The sequence below is a fragment of the Littorina saxatilis genome, linkage group LG2 (genome assembly GCF_037325665.1).
Source record: "Littorina saxatilis isolate snail1 linkage group LG2, US_GU_Lsax_2.0, whole genome shotgun sequence".
Classification (NCBI taxonomy): domain Eukaryota; kingdom Metazoa; phylum Mollusca; class Gastropoda; order Littorinimorpha; family Littorinidae; genus Littorina; species Littorina saxatilis.
The window spans coordinates 36,936,343-36,952,223 of record NC_090246.1 but is presented as its reverse complement, the minus strand read 5'-3'; the positions used below and the strand labels follow the sequence as shown (position 1 = coordinate 36,952,223).

Genomic DNA, 15,881 nt, shown 5'->3' with positions numbered 1-15,881 from the left:
TTGTGCATGCATCTGCACAAGAGTTGTACAATTGTGTCTTCTTAGAGTCTGTGCTGTACAATGACTCTGGGAAATGCAGAAACATCCCCGCTGTACCTAATTAGTACCAACCAACAGCGGTAGAGACACATTGGTTACAAAGATAGCGTGCCACCGACTGAGCTACACTCGTTCCCACTCTCTTTTGGTGTCCCTCTTTCTGTCTCTATCTCTTTCTGCCTCTCTCTCTCTCTCTCTTTCTGTCTGTCTGTCTGTTTCTGTCTCTCTTTTCCTGTCGATGCAATCTTGCCCAAACATCCACATTCAACATGACATGACTGTTTATTTACCAACTGTACAAAAATAAAAATTTGACCTGATCCAGATATCCATGCATAAGTATGCTGAAACAAATCAATCACTTCATTATTCATCTGAACAGATATAACATCTCTTCGTCAGTACACACATTCAAACACGTACCAACTAGTTCATTATTCATGTCAACACAAGATCGGTACATACACACAAAACCAACTTGTATACAGATTGTATGAAAGTTCTGTCTAATGTGCCGGAATAAGTATGAAGGGTTGTTTTCTCCTGCTATTCTTATCACCTACTGGGGATATGTACTTGGTAATTTTTGTCTTGTTGAGACGACAGAGATATGTGTATGAGGATTTTCACGACCACAGAGGGAAGTGACTCAGCTGCAAAGTCTGTTCACAAGAGCTATGTCCATAAGATTATCATAGTATAATCTGAACAATGGAATGTATAAAGTAAATTATCAACAGCTGCTAAATATTTACACACGCAAATATGCCTGCAACCTCAAATACACAAATTCCCTCTGTCAACAAAATGTTAACAATGAATGCACACCTGCTATTGAACAAATAAAATCAACAATAATAAAACATTGCACAAAATTTGTTCAAGGAGATTTGGGGGGGGGGGGGGGGTGAGATTACAGAATCACCAGGAATGTTATATGTTCAAACATTAGACACTGATGATACTAAAATCAAAGAGTATCAAAAATATAATTGCACAAAATTTAGCATCAGTGCATAATTGTGGTTTGATTCAGGTACAAAATTAAAAAAGAACACACTTAGTCATTCCGTTAAGTACACAAAAAATGTGAATTGGATTTATATTCACAGATTCAAAAGTGTAAACACCACGAGGACTCCAAAGTACATAAATTTAGTGGCATAAAATGTTAAGCCAGTTCATTCATGTGACTGATGTATGTGCATTGCGCACACTTTTTTCATGAGAATTCTGAGAATACAAATTCAGCAGCGTAAATTCTACTGATTCACAAGATTTTCCAGCTTGAAGACCCAGCCCCACTGGCAAGGCATGTTGTAGAAGGAGATTGTCGGAACGTTGATCTGGACACCGTGAGTAGCTTGCCCTGTGAACGTGAAGGGGCTCCCGCTGTAGCCAAGAAGGGTGATGGAGCTTTGGCGACTGACGATAGGTGTGCCCAACTCCAGTACATTTCCCTTCAGCCACTTGAGCAGAATGGCGTACACCACTGTGCCATTGCTTGTCTTTTTGGAGGTGTACCTGAAACACAATGAAGCAGTAAAGGATTGACAGATGGAAGTGGGTGAGGGGGGGGGGGGGGGGGAAGAGAGGGACAGAGACAGAGACTGAGACTGAGTGGGGGAACACATGTGCTTATGAAATGCCATTGTTACGTCTTTCCTGTGCTAGAGGATTATGTGCTAGAGGAGTAGGCCGGAATTTAACTGTGAGAGTCATCATGCTGATCAGGTCACATCAACTTTAAAATATAAGTCTTCAAGAAAATGTTTTGCCAATTCTCATAGAAGATACAATTTCATGCAAAGTCTCACCAGACATCGGGGTTGACAGTGTCGTTCTGGAAGGCCCAGGGTTTTGTTGCATAAATGGCTTCCCCGTTGATGTTCAGCCATTCACCCATCTGGCGCAGTCGCTCTTCGTAAATTGGAGCAATCTCCCCATAGGACGTCGGCCCAACGTTCACCAGCAGGTTGCCGCCAAGGCTAATGATTAAATGTATATTATTGAATTGTTAGTTCTGCTATTCATCTTTCTTCATCTACTTCTACATTCCTATTATTGATATTTGTTATTTTCTGACTGACAACTAAAAGCAAAACAAACAAAACAAAAATCTGTTAACTGTTGGTAATTCAGTTACAGGTCTAAATTTTCCCTCTCAAACAAAATTCAGACCTGGGAATGAGTAAAAGTGGTTTGGGCGTACTGACGGGAACATTTTGCGTTTTAAGCATTTTTAAGGGCACATGGAGGCTCTTTTCTTACACAATTAGAAAATTACACAATTACACAATTAGAAAAGGACTTCGTCGTATTTACGACGAAATGTGTATCATTCCCAGGCCTAAAAATTTCATATCTTCCAAAAGAAGTGTGAGAATAGATGTGGATCAAATCCAGAGTAACACTACCTTACACCCCTTTTCTTCTATTTCCCATATGCCTGTGTAAATCACATACCATTCCAGCCATGACAAGGAAATTACAAACTTTACTTTACAGTCAAACACAAAACAAGCCTCAGAACAAAAGTGTAAACGCCAAGTGAATCAACTTATTAATAGCACTCCAAAAGGTAATATTGGTGTGAATTATGTCTTTCATAAATAAAAATAAAAAAAGATCTTTCCCAGTTTTGTTTACCTGAGTGAGTCAACTTAATTATAGCACCCTAAGAGGTGGAAATATTCTGAATTTTTTCGTTGATAATTTTGTTTGCAACATTTTTTTCCAGTTTTGTTCACCTGACAGTGCGGACAAGCAGAGAGATTAACTCATCCATACTGTAGATGCTGGACAGGGAGGCGTCACGACGGAACCCCCATGATCCTTGGTCAATCGACATGCAGTTCTCCCACTTGTGTTTGAACAGCTGGCCTGTTACATGATCACAATCACAACAAACTCATCATGTCGTTCCAAATTAAACAGGCTTTCCTGACTCTTATCTAAAAGGCCAGCTTGTCTACCAATTATTTTAGATCCGTCTGTCTGTCCTAAACTTAATGGCCTCCTGCTTGTGGAAGTGGTGTGCAGTCTAATCAACTCACAGACAGACTGCTCTGAAGGAATTAAGAGACAAAACATAAAGTAAAAGTAGAATGAAATGCTGTGGATTACGCAGAATCTGACTTAAATTCGTGAACATTGAAAACTGTAGCATTCCAAGGGCGGATCTGGGGGGGGGTTACACGGGTTACGTAACCCCCCCCCCCCCCCCCCCCCCCACCACCCCAAAAAAGAGGTAATTTATTGGCTCAGGATGCACCAGATAGCTCTATTTTGCTTCTTTGGATAAAAAAAATTTCCGGGGGGGCATGCCCCCGGACCCCCCTAGAGGCTTAGGCGCCTTTGGCGCCGTCAACTTGTATCTTCGCAGTCATTTTGTAACCCCCCCCTCCAAAGTGAATTGATCCGCCCTTGCATTCTCCAATGGCAACACCACCAGCAGAACTACTTTACAAGTTTTGATACTCCAAAAGAAATACATCCAAATCTAGGAAAGAACAAAATCAAACCAAACAAAAGGAAAAACATTAACCTGGTACTCAGCAGATAAATAAACTGTGGATGTATGGCATTTTGCTGAGAGCCACAAAATGGCTGAATAATCATATGAGAATAAAATTCTCCAGGATACCCAATATTCTTTCAAAGCGTTGAAAGAACAAAAACAGTTACACAAAAAGAAGAAACATATTATAAAAAAGATCAACATAAAGTTAAACCTACCTGGCACAAATTTGTCATGACAGTTAAAAAAGCTGCCATGTTTGCAGTTAGTGTTCGATCCCCAGCGGTCATTCACCACGACAGTGTCTTTGACAGGGCTGTAAAGAAAGCAAAAAGTTTTGTTTAAATTATTTTTAAAGAGTTTTGATTTTATCACAAGGTATATTGGAGCTAGCGAGGCGTGTGTCTGAAACACGTGGACAGGAGCATGTGTGAATTTATTTGTCCAAGAAAAAGCAAGGGTATTCCCTCTTTCATACCAAGTACTTCTTCTTCTTCTGCGTTCGTGGGCTGAAACTCCCACATACACTCGTGTTTTTATACCCAGTACAAACCTAACACAGTTATTTCCGACAATCGTCTATTGTACCTGCCGTGAAGACTAAGTGCAATGTACGTGGGGACACTTTTAGCAGGATGTCCTTTTGTGACAGGTACCACTGTGTTCTATTCCTACAGAACTGAACTACTGCTAGCACTCAGTGATTCACACTGGTGTCATTTGAAACTTGTCATCCAAGCAAATCTTGGAAATCCATACTACTGAATTAGTATTAAACATATCACAGAAGTAGAGTAAGAAGCAGACCTGTCATTGAAGAGCCAAGCCAGGAAGTTTGTGGAGTTCCAGTATGTGTCGTTCACCATCCAGTCTCCATCGGACCACACTACTTCTGGTTCATACTTGGTCACCAGTTCATGCAACTCTGGCATCGTCTTTGACTAAAAAAGAAAAAAGAATCAAAGTTGAACATGAATTACCCAAGAAAAGAAAGACAGAAAGAAAGAAGAAAAGAAAAAAAGAAAAGAAGAAAATTCATGGTGTGATTTTCAAATTCAGGTGCAATATGTCATGCCCGTTGAAAGGCTGCAAGCCTAACAGAGACTTTTAACAATTAAATTTTGTTAACATGTTATTTAATCTGTAAATACCTCTTTCGAACATTTATAGATGCACTTTTTAATAGACGATGTTCAGAAATAACTCTGTCAGGATTTTCAAGCGCTGTGGCAGAGTTAGCGCCTCAGACAGTGAGGCTGGATCACTCGCTCAGCTGATCGTCGTTTTGCCTGGCATTGCGACGAACAACTAACTATGATGTGTATGTTAATTGTTATGCTGTGTGCTCTTAATATGACACCATTTTCTTTCAAATGTGTGCAAATCGGAGCCACAATACGCTGCCGATTGCTTGCAGTGGTTGCAAAAGCACATGTGTTTTTCTAAACTCACGTGCCTTCACGCAAAACCCTGACGTGACCTCAACCAAAGCACATTGTCAGTGAAACCTGCAGGCCAGCGATTATTGGGGCAACAAAATTTGGCAGCATTTCCTGGCTCTGACAAGCAATATTTTTAAAAGAAGAGGGCGTCATATTAAGCGCACACACCACAACATACACATCAGAGTTAGTTCTTAGCAATGGCAGGTAAAAGCCGGTCAGCTGAGTGTGCACTTGGGCATCTGCACTGTCTGGGGCGCTAACTCAGTGCCACACAGCTTGAAAATCCTGGCAGAGTTATTTCCAGAAAGCGGCTACTTACACCGAAAGCCTTCCACAAAGTGTAGTCTATCTTCGGACAGAAGAAACCTTAATTTTACAGCTAGTTGTTGCTGTTCTTTATCAAGTTGCATATAACAGAAGTTACTTTATCTGCCTAACCCTTTTTAATTTCATGAAGGCACAAAGAAGCAAGTCACTCTAACAGTGCAAACTGATTACGAAAAATAGTAAAAAGTGTAAACCCTTAGCTTTTGATGTTGTGTTTGCTCATTCAAATTAAGCATTTCAAATAATTACTTTAACAAAATCCTGTGTGGTGTACTTGTTGGCAGCATCCTGAAGGTAGAGTGGGTTGAACCACTCAAACAGAGAGTGATAGATACCAAAGTGGATGTCTGTTTTCTTCCTGATAGCGTTTGCCAAATCACCTGTAAGTAGAAAATGATTCTTTCTTTCTTTCTTTATTTGGTGTTTAACGTTGTTTTCAACCACGAAGGTTATATCGCGACGGGGAAAGGGGGGAGATGGGATAGAGCCACTTGTTAATTGTTTCTTGTTCACAAAAGCACTAATCAAAAATTTGCTCCAGGGGCTTGCAACGTAGTACAATATATTACCTTACTGGGAGAATGCAAGTTTCCAGTACAAAGGACTTAACATTTCTTACATACTGCTTGACTAAAATCTTTACAAAAATTGACTATATTCTATACAAGAAACACTCAACAAGGGTAAAAGGAGAAACAGAATCCGTTAGTCGCCTCTTACGACATGCTGGGGAGCATCGGGTAAATTCTTCCCCCAAACCCGCGGGGGGAGTAGAAAATGATGGAAACACTTTGAGTTACAGGTCGTAAAAGGGAGGGGGGTTTAAAAAACAGGTACATTTACAGCGGGAACATTAAATCTGTGATAGGAAGGTCTTAAAAGGAGGAGGGGGGGGGGGGGGGGGGGGATACAACTGTCATGCAGTGTCCTCTTATGACACTATTACATTTTCAGATGAACAGGCCAGCTACAGCAGGCATGGGAATTCCAAAATAGAAAAAAACGGCGGGGTAGCGGGGCAGACCCCCTTTGGGAGGAACAGGGGGGTGAAGCCCCCCGGAAGGAAAACGAATTTTAGCATTTTAGACCAATATTTTGATAGTTCTTGTGTTAGCAAATAATGAATAGAGAGACAATAGTATTATGTACATATAATTTAATTTCTTTTTTTTTTGCCGCGGACAATTTTTCATTTTCGCTGAAACGTAATTTCCTTTTCACGGAAATCCGCGATTTTGCGGACAATTCCCATGCCTGTACGCACAAGACAGGTATCAGTTACTGTAGCTATTTTCTAGACTGAAGTGCTACAGTCATTCTGGGTATCACATACTTTACATTAGCTTCATTAATTATGCTACATATTAGACATGATTGTCTGCTGGAAACCAGTGATATTATGGAAGCAGTGTCTTCATTTCTTCACAGATTTTATCGATTCAGATACAGCTATGTATATCACGGAAAATAGCTGTGTGCTTATACACAGCGCTAGATATCATTATCTATTCACTAATATTGGTCAGCTCACTTACTTGTATATGTCTGTTATTAGAAACGAATCCACACAGGAAACCAAAAGTCTATCACACCATGTGACATAAAAATACAAGGGGACAGGTTATAAAATGCATGTTTTCCATTACCAACAAGATCTCTGTTGGGCCCTACATCCATGGCATTCCAGTTCCATGAATATTTAGACGGCCAGTTGGTGAATCCTTCATGATGTTTTGCCACCAACACCACATACCTGAAATTGAATTAAAAAAACATTAATCAGGACGTCATTCAAATGTCACCACTGCTTAAATTATGTCTACACAAATTGGAACACTGAACTATGCAACACTGAAGCCTTCATTCTGCGTACCAGACATCACTATATCATGAGGCACTAGTATGATATGAATTAAAATTGAAATACAATGGAACTGTATTTTTTCTGTTTACAACTGACCCAAGCCCGTTGGGTCATTTTACTTAAAGCAAATAAACGCTTCAGTACGTGTTACTGTTAAGAATATAAACTGACAACAACAAAATTCCCGGTACATAGGCAGAGCAGAATTATACAGAGCACTTACTAGTTTCATTTAAAAGTAGTGTATACAGACCTGAGAACCTAGCTGTTTTACACTTGGGAGTATTTTCAAACAAACTTGGTGTATTTTCAGAAAAATGAACGTACTCCACACAGCATTTGAACATCCATGATTCAAAATGCTTTGCACGCGTCTGTCACGCTGTTAATTAACTTTACCGATACATTTAAAACAAAGCTTTCAATGTTTACCGACAAAAACTGTAATCATGTGTCAAAATACTTGATCGGCTTCGAGTTGCGCTTGTGAAGAAAAGTAGTCCAGGAATTTTTCTCATCGCACTTTTTTGGCCACTGTCCGTACTGATCATATTCTAGACAATCAAGTGTACAAAATACGGCGAAATCATATGGGTTCCCAGGTCTGTGTATCTATAAAGTGAAATCTCCATTTTAAGACCGGCCCTTCTGTTTATAAGATCTTGTACAGCAGTCCCTCTCATGAACGGACACCCTTGGGCCATAGCAAAACTGTCCGTACATTGCAGGTGTCCGGTCACGGGAGGGGTGACCACACCATGCACCCCCTCCCCCATACACTCACACAGAGACACACAAACAACAGGATTGAGTCTATGCTAATCACTTCTTGTGACTACTAGTACTAAACAATAACAATAAACTCCTGATACTTCTTTAAACGTTCTGTAAAAAGGATTTGTATGAAAAGTGTTAAAAAGAAGAGATAAAATAAATCCTCAAGGCAGTGAACACACTCACCATGCACTGACATACGAAAGCAGCCACACAAACACAGCACAGAGGAGCGTGTGCAGATGCTTTGCAAGAATAAGCTTGAAAACCAGTTTGAATAAATAGCAGCAGATAGAGCTGCATGTCATAATCAAGTAATTTATTTGTTTCTTGTCTGGCTTTATTGACTGCATGCCGATCATGTGGCATGGCAGTGACTTTTCACTCTTCAGTCGGAAATACACTGTACATAACACAGCTCCCACTCTCCCTCACTAATGCCTACCCCAAGCCGTGACAACTGATGCTTGGAAATTGTGTGGAAGAGTACACCTCTCTATTTCTCTCCAATGCTCTTCCTGCTGACATGCCGTGAGACCGGACACCCCACAGAGTTTAGCCAGCTAACCCTCCACGGCCCCCCCTTTCTCTCTCTCACTCCCTCCAGCCATGTACTGTTGGGGGCTGTGGCCAGAGAGGCCAGCTGCACTGTTCACTCAGAGCAAAACCAGTTGACTGTGTCGTAACTTTTGACAAAGCAAGACAACTGAAGGGTTCATAGATTAGGCAACCGACTCACTGGTCAAGGCTGAGGGGAAACAAGAGTATCTTGTCAATGAAAGAGGTTACACACAGACACACGATGGGTACACGTGCACTCAAGTTATCAGTGACTGTCATCACACCATTGCGGCTGTGATCTTTGTACCAAGAGCCGGACTGCTCTGTTATCGATTTTGTTGTGGTGAAAATTTGACGATGGTCTGTCCGTACATTGGAGGTATGACCTGCTGTTGGGACCGAAAATGAGTGTCCGCGTCCACGTTTTGCAGGTGTCCGTTTAAGGGGGGGCAAATATAGAAGGAAAACACTCCGTGCCGAGCAAATGTGTCCTACATGTCAGGTGTCCGCTCACGCCGGGGGCCGTACATTGCAGGGACTGCTGTATAGTGAAACCTCTGTGTTGAGACTGTGTTCCTGAAAATTAAACTCTTCATAAACTCTGTAAATTTACCTCTATTCTAAGACTCCTACTACAATACCTAATTTTCTCAGCTTGTTGAAGGTCTTAAAACTGAAGGTTCACTGTACTCAAGCAGCACTCACTTGGCTCCTGAGGCATTGAAGATGTCAGCCCATCTGTTGGGATCGTAAAATTCAGCCTTGAAGTCTGGAGCGAAGTCTGGGTAGGTAAAGTCAGGCTTGTAGTTCTCCAACATAAACGTCACTGCACGCGGACTCTTGGTTCCCTTCCATTCCCACCAGAACCACTCGCTAATGTAGCTTGGAACTGCAACAAAAACATTTACCACAATCCAGTCAGTGAGTCACGGAAGTCCCTTTTGCTCTCCACATGCAAGAAGGGCAGGTATGAGAGAAACTAAATAACTACACACATGTATATAAACACACCTACAAGTCCCAGACATGAAAAATGTTCAGTGGATCCCATTCAAACCAAGTTATAAAAGTATTATTAACTGTCATGTATGATATCACATGAGAATGAAACACAACCAAAACAACAAAAATCAATTATAGCAAAACCATTGGGCATTCACAAGATTGTGAGTAAACTACAGGCAAATCAATACAAGTATATATATATATATATACATACAGAATTCAAGAAACTCTTTTTCCTCTGCACCACGCCACACAATGAAGGCTGGAAAACTTTTTAAAAGCTTAACAAAGCTTATTTAAACAACACAATAAAAAGTCCAAAACCAAGCCAGAATGTCGCATCTTTTTAAATCCAAATTTTCGGCCCGCAGGCCTTCTTCAAGGTGCACAGACCAAGCGTCTATAGTTACAACACAACAATGGAACATCCGATCGTACGTCACATACAGACGTAAAGTTACATTCTTCAAAAATATGATTAGTATTTAGTCTCTACCAGCCCCATGCCTTTTTGAATGTATCATGAATCAAGGGTCTATGGTTACAATTAAACACATTTATCAATAGAACATACATGTACATGTAGTATGTCACATGAAGACGTAATATTACTGTCTTCCAGAAAATCATTAGCTCAAGTTTATAGTCTTTGCTTGCACGCAAGCCTTCTATGCAAAGTGTCTATGGTTACAAATAAACGCATATAATAGTACGTCATACGAAGACGTAATATTATCTTCTTCCAGGAATTCAATATGACACTTTTTTAGTCTCTATCAAACTTAATTACAAAACTACGGACAACACACATACACTCTCACTCAAACACACTCTCTCTCTCTCTCTCTCTCTCTCTCTCTCTCTCTCTCTCTCTCTCTCTCTCTCTCTCTCTCTCTCTCTCTCTCTCTCTCTCTCTCTCTCTCTCTCTCTCTCTCTCTCTCTCTCTCTCTCTCTCTCTCTCTCTCTCTCTCTCTCTCTCTCAGGAATGAATGTATCAGGTCAAGGCAGGGACTAGAATCTGAACAATGACCAAAGCCAATCCTCAAGAAAAAAGTCGCCCTAGAAAGTCAATAGGTGACTCTAAACTTGAGGGCAGCATTCAAATCACTCCTCTGATTCATACCCTTGCCCAGAAGTGTACCAAGGTTAGCCTGCCAGAAGATTTCTCTTCTAAGCAGAATTCCCTCATGCAGCACAGACTCAATTGACTATAAACTTGAGCTAATGATTTTCTGGAAGACAGTAATATTACGTCTTCATGTGACATACTACATGTATGTTCTATTGATAAATGTGTTTAATTGTAACCATAGACCCTTGATTCATGATACATTCAAAAAGGCATGGGGCTGGTAGAGACTAAATACTTATCATATTTTTGAAGAATGTAACTTTACGTCTGTATGTGACGTACGATCGGATGTTCCATTGTTGTGTTGTAACTATAGACGCTTGGTCTGTGCACCTTGAAGAAGGCCTGCGGGCCGAAAATTTGGATTTAAAAAGATGCGACATTCTGGCTTGGTTTTGGACTTTTTATTGTGTTGTTTATATATATATATATACCTCAAAGGCAAAGATTTACAAACTTCGAGTTCAAAATATATATAAATATGCAAATATTTAAAAACAATCTCCTCAAAAGTTTTGGTGATGAATATGGAATATGTTCTTCTTCTTCCGTTTAGCAACCACGGTCATGAATGACCATTATTGTTGCATGGTGGGGCGAAGAGAGGTCAGTTAGAAATAATAAAAAAATAAAATAAAATAAAAATAAAAAAATAAAAATAAAAGGGAAGAAGAGGGATGTTTGAGGTGTTTGCACCGGACATGCATCTGGTTGCGGGTGACTTTTGCGAACATGGAGAGGCGGGCTGAAGTTCTTCTGTTCTGCAGGGTTGGCCACTTCAGACGTTCCAGCATGGATGTTACGCTGGACGTCGGATAGTGATCGTCGAGGACATACCGCGCTGGTCTTTGTTGTACGGCCTCAAGTTCGTTAATGGTCTTCTGCTGGTGGGGATCCCACACTGTTTGGGCATACTCAAGGTGTGGGTGCATGAACAAGTGCCTTGTATGCCTTGTCTTTGATCTGTTGTTGCTTGGTCTTGAGACACCTTCTGACATAGCCGAGGGTGTTGTTGGCCTTGGCGATGATGTTGATATGAGTGTCCCATTTGCCGTTGTCCTGCAGTGTGATGCCCAGGTACTTGTTTATTATATATTGGAGGGGGGGGTTACAAAATGACTGCGAAGATACAAGTGACAAAAATATGTGTTGCAGATTAACCATTGCCATTCTAACCAAGGGCGGATCAATTCACTTTGGAGGGGGGGGTTACAAAATGACTGCGAAGATACAAGTTGACGGCGCCGAAGGCGCCTAAGCCTCTAGGGGGGTCCGGGGGCATGCCCCCCCGGAAATTTTTTTATCCAAAGAAGCAAAATAGAGCTATCTGGTGCATCCTGAGCCAATAAATTACCTCTTTTTTGGGGGGGTGGGGGGGGGGGGGGTTACGTAACCCGTGTAACCCCCCCCCCCCAGATCCGCCCTTGCTAACTAGCTTCAAAGGTAGAGGATAAGCTGAAATCAATCGCACATATTATTTACTGATCTAAATTTAAAGTCCTACTTCAGGAAGTATACTGTTCAAAAAAAGAAACGCATAGTTGCTACTTGCCAAATTTGTTATATTTTTCGAAAAAATTAACAGAAAATCCAATATTTAGATTATTTGTTTGAAATTTGGTATGGACACAGTTGAATGCACACACAGTTCATTTGCATCTTCAAATCAATCAGTCAATCAATACGATTGGGTGCCGAGGCTGTCAAGTCAGTAGGGGGTGTGACTGCCTTGAGCAGCAACAACTGCCCGGCACCTTCTGGGCATGGACTGGATCAGATGCCGGATATCTTGCTGTGGGATGGTGTCCCACTCCTCCTGAAGTGCCTGCAATAGATCGCGGTGATTTGCCGGCGCTTCTTCTCGCCTGCGCACACGTCTGTCCAATTCATCCCAGAGGTGTTCTATCGGGTTCATGTCTGGCGACATGGATGGCCAGGGAAGCACCTGGACATGGTGGTCGGTGAGGAACTGGGTGGTGAGTCGTGCTGTGTGCGGGCGAGCGTTGTCCTGCTGGAATATGGCATCCTGGTCAGCCAGAAGAGGAAGGGCGTGTGGGCGCAGAATTTCCTCCACGTATCGCTGGGCAGTTATGCGCCCTTGGACGTGCACCAGGGTGCTCCTTCCAGCGGTATTGATCGCCCCCCACACCATGACGCCTCCACCACCATGAACGGGTGCCTCATCCACACAGTTGGGCGCGTAACGTTCGTTTACTCTCCGGTAGACCCTCCTCCGACCATCATGTCGCTGGAGCAGGAAGTAGGACTCGTCGCTGAACCACACGTGTCTCCAGTGATTCCGGACGGTCCAGCGAAGGTGCTGGTTGCCCCACTGCACTCGGTTCTGGCGATGGCGGCGAGTGAGGACAGCTCCTCTGTGAGGTCTGCGAGCTCTCAAACCAGCTTCATGCAGGCGGTTCCGCACGGTCTGGTCCGATAATCGGTGTGGCCCGGGGCGAGCCTGGACAGAAGATGAGGCCGACAGGAAACGATTCCGGAGGTGGCGGAGCCGTATGAAGCGGTCGTGAGCAGCAGTTGTCGCCCTTGGTCTTCCCGCTCGTGGCAAGTCAGCAACGGAGCCAGTGGCTTGAAACCTGACCCACAGTCTACTGATGGTGCTCTGGGACACGTGGAAGTGCCTGGCGATTGCACTTTGACTTTGGCCTGCTTGTAAACGACCCAATGCAATTTGGCGGTCTTCTCTGCTCAATCGGGCCATCTTTCGTCGCTGAATTATCGTCTGATTTCTTTGTGGCGAACAATCCGCTTTTATGGGTTTTGGAAGACATGGTGAGAGCTCAATATTCCCCGAGTTTCACGAGATTACACTGAAGCATGACGAGTGGTCATGCCAAATGAGCAATTTTGACATTGTAGCCACTGATAACGCATGCGTCACGTGCAGAGCTCACTTGTGGCAATGGACGAAAGGTCGACGACCAGATAAACATTTTCTGCAGTTTGGTGGATATCCTTGTAGCCATATAACTAAATTAACCAAATATTACAAGCTATGCGTTTCTTTTTTTGAACAGTATAAAATGGATCTGCACGGTAAAAACATTTTGACGAACGTTGCACACACAGACAACTAAAAATTACCTGAAAATACTCCCCAATGAAGGAAAATTCCAATCTTGCTTTCATCGTACCAGGCAGGCAATGGGCGAGTGTCGAGAGAAGCCCAGTTCGGTTCGTACCTTTTGGCAGACGACACTGTCACAAGTATCAAGAAGAGTGAAAGAACCAGACTTACAAAGCTTGTCGTCGGCATCTTTCAATTTATCTCAATTAAACGAAAAAAAATGACCAGCATAAACACGATGAATCTGACTGTCTCTCAAGAGGAAATGTATACAAGTTCACAGCACTCTGCTAGCGATACAATCACGAGATGAAGATAGCTCGCTGTTGACCATAGAGCGAGTTTTCGCGAGGAACAGGGTTGAGCTACGGTAGGGTCACTGCGCATGTCTGTTTTTTTTCTTCGCGGAAACGCTGTTGGGTTGTGTCCAGTCGCGTCCCTTGCAACAAGATGGCGACAAGCGCGTTACGGATTTACTGTTGTGGAGAGTTGATGGACGACGATGATGAACAAGCAGTACTGTTTTATTGTTGATGTGAATGTAATGCCAAAACATCGAACTATCGATTCGAACGTCGTCGAGCATCTAGAGCATCGTCGCAAGAGGGGGGACATGATTGAAGTCTACAAGTACCTTCATGGTTTCTACAAGACAGAGCGGCCACAGTTCTCTTTCTTCGCTGGTAGAGACACCCGAGGCAGTACCCTGAAGCTAAGCAAGCCCCGCTACAGACTCAATGTCCGAGGCAACTTCTTCAGCGAGAGAGTTGTGAACACGTGGAATAGCCTGCCAGACCAGGTCGTGACTGCACCATCTGTGAATGCCTTTAAGGCCAGGTTGGACGCCCACTGGAAAGATCTCCCCTCTGTGTTTGATCCTGAGTGCTACTAGTAACTAGCTAGTAACTAGGCTGATCCCACCATGCATGCCAAAGTTGCTAAGGTTACTACGAAAACGACCACAGAAGGATGAACAGGCCTAACTGGCCTCAAACATCTAACAAGTACAAGTACAAGTACAAGTACAAGTCAATGAAGAAGTGAGCGTGAAAATCGAGCGCAAAACAGCCGGGTAAAAGTTCAGGGCGCTAAAGTACATTTGAGCCGAAATCGCACCCAAACTCCTGTTGACCTCATTTCTTCCCAAAATAAACATCACTGCTAAAATAAAATGCATTAAAACCAAGACAGTATCCAACCCAGTATCCTTAATTTTTGAAAGGCTAAGCAGTGATTTACAACAAATGTCTTCTCACAATCCTGTCAAAAAATATTTGCAGAAGTTTCTCACCTCGCCTTGGCAGCCATCTTGGAACTGGAGAGACCCTACGCAGGAAGCAAGGTTGAAAGTTGGTTAACCGGTGACGTCACTCCAGTCGTACCGGACCGAGTTTTTGCGACCTCCGGTTCGACTCGAGTCACCTTAGTTGACGCTAAAACTCGCTCTTTGTCACGCGCTTCTTTGCGTAAAGTTACGTCCCTTCTGTTTCCAATGATAATAATTAGTGTCCTCCGATGTCTATCACGTCGACGAGAGAATAGTCCCAAATGCTTGCATTAAGATTTGAATAGACAGAAACTGAAGTCATTTTCAATAAACTAGGCACCTGAGACCCTAAATGGAGTATGTGCAACAGTGATTTTGATAAATAAATAGAAAATTTGAAAGTTCATGCAAGGTTTTCACACTCATTACACCACATGCGTATTTTCCACGTTTGCATAAAATAATTTTAACTTTACACATCCTGACCTCAGGTCAAAATGAGTTCGGCTCATTCTATCTAAATACAGGTCCCTGTTCTGTCAGAGAGATAACTGGCGATAGCCGTGGAGCGATGATTATCAGAATGAACTTTACAGACAATGCATTGTACTTGAATTGATAAAAACTTTTTTTTTAAATCCGACGCGATAGCAAAAAGTGATGTGGATTCATTGTTCTGAACCTTTTGTTCAGGTAGCACGGAGTCACTGAAGTTGCCTGCCTGCCTGAAAACTGAATCAATCAGTTGCTCGCTGTGCATCAGTGAGTCATGCACTCTCGTAGGTACTGTACTTTTCTTGCGGGTTAGGGGGAAGAATCTTTACCCGATGCTTGCATTCTCCCAGTAAGGTAATATATTATA

The 15,881-nt window shown here is 42.4% G+C and overlaps 1 protein-coding gene across 1 annotated transcript; it reads right to left on the bottom strand.

The window, feature by feature from the left end:
- Positions 1 to 302: 302 nt before the first annotated feature.
- LOC138958896 (alpha-L-fucosidase-like) lies at positions 303 to 14,313 on the bottom strand. The gene is made up of 9 exons (XM_070330216.1): positions 13,770 to 14,313; positions 9,236 to 9,419; positions 6,978 to 7,084; positions 5,581 to 5,711; positions 4,367 to 4,500; positions 3,778 to 3,875; positions 2,790 to 2,922; positions 1,857 to 2,027; positions 303 to 1,563 (listed from the first exon to the last, which is right to left on the bottom strand). Exons 1-9 carry the CDS (start codon positions 13,939 to 13,941, stop codon positions 1,302 to 1,304), a joined length of 1,392 nt encoding a protein of 463 aa, XP_070186317.1. The 5' UTR covers positions 13,942 to 14,313; the 3' UTR covers positions 303 to 1,301.
- Between the last annotated feature and the right edge of the window lie 1,568 nt (positions 14,314 to 15,881).

What these genes read in the sequence shown, in the direction of transcription:
- LOC138958896 (XM_070330216.1), bottom strand. Translation starts at nt 13,941, where the DNA reads ATGCCGACGACAAGCTTTGTAAGTCTGGTTCTTTCACTCTTCTTGATA. An exon ending in TTCAATGCCTCAGGAGCCAA is followed by an intron (nt 7,085 to 9,235) that starts GTGAGTGCTGCT and finishes ATTCAATTTCAG; the next exon opens with GTATGTGGTGTTGGTGGCAA. An exon ending in GCTTGGCTCTTCAATGACAG is followed by an intron (nt 3,876 to 4,366) that starts GTCTGCTTCTTA and finishes CTTTCTTTACAG; the next exon opens with CCCTGTCAAAGACACTGTCG.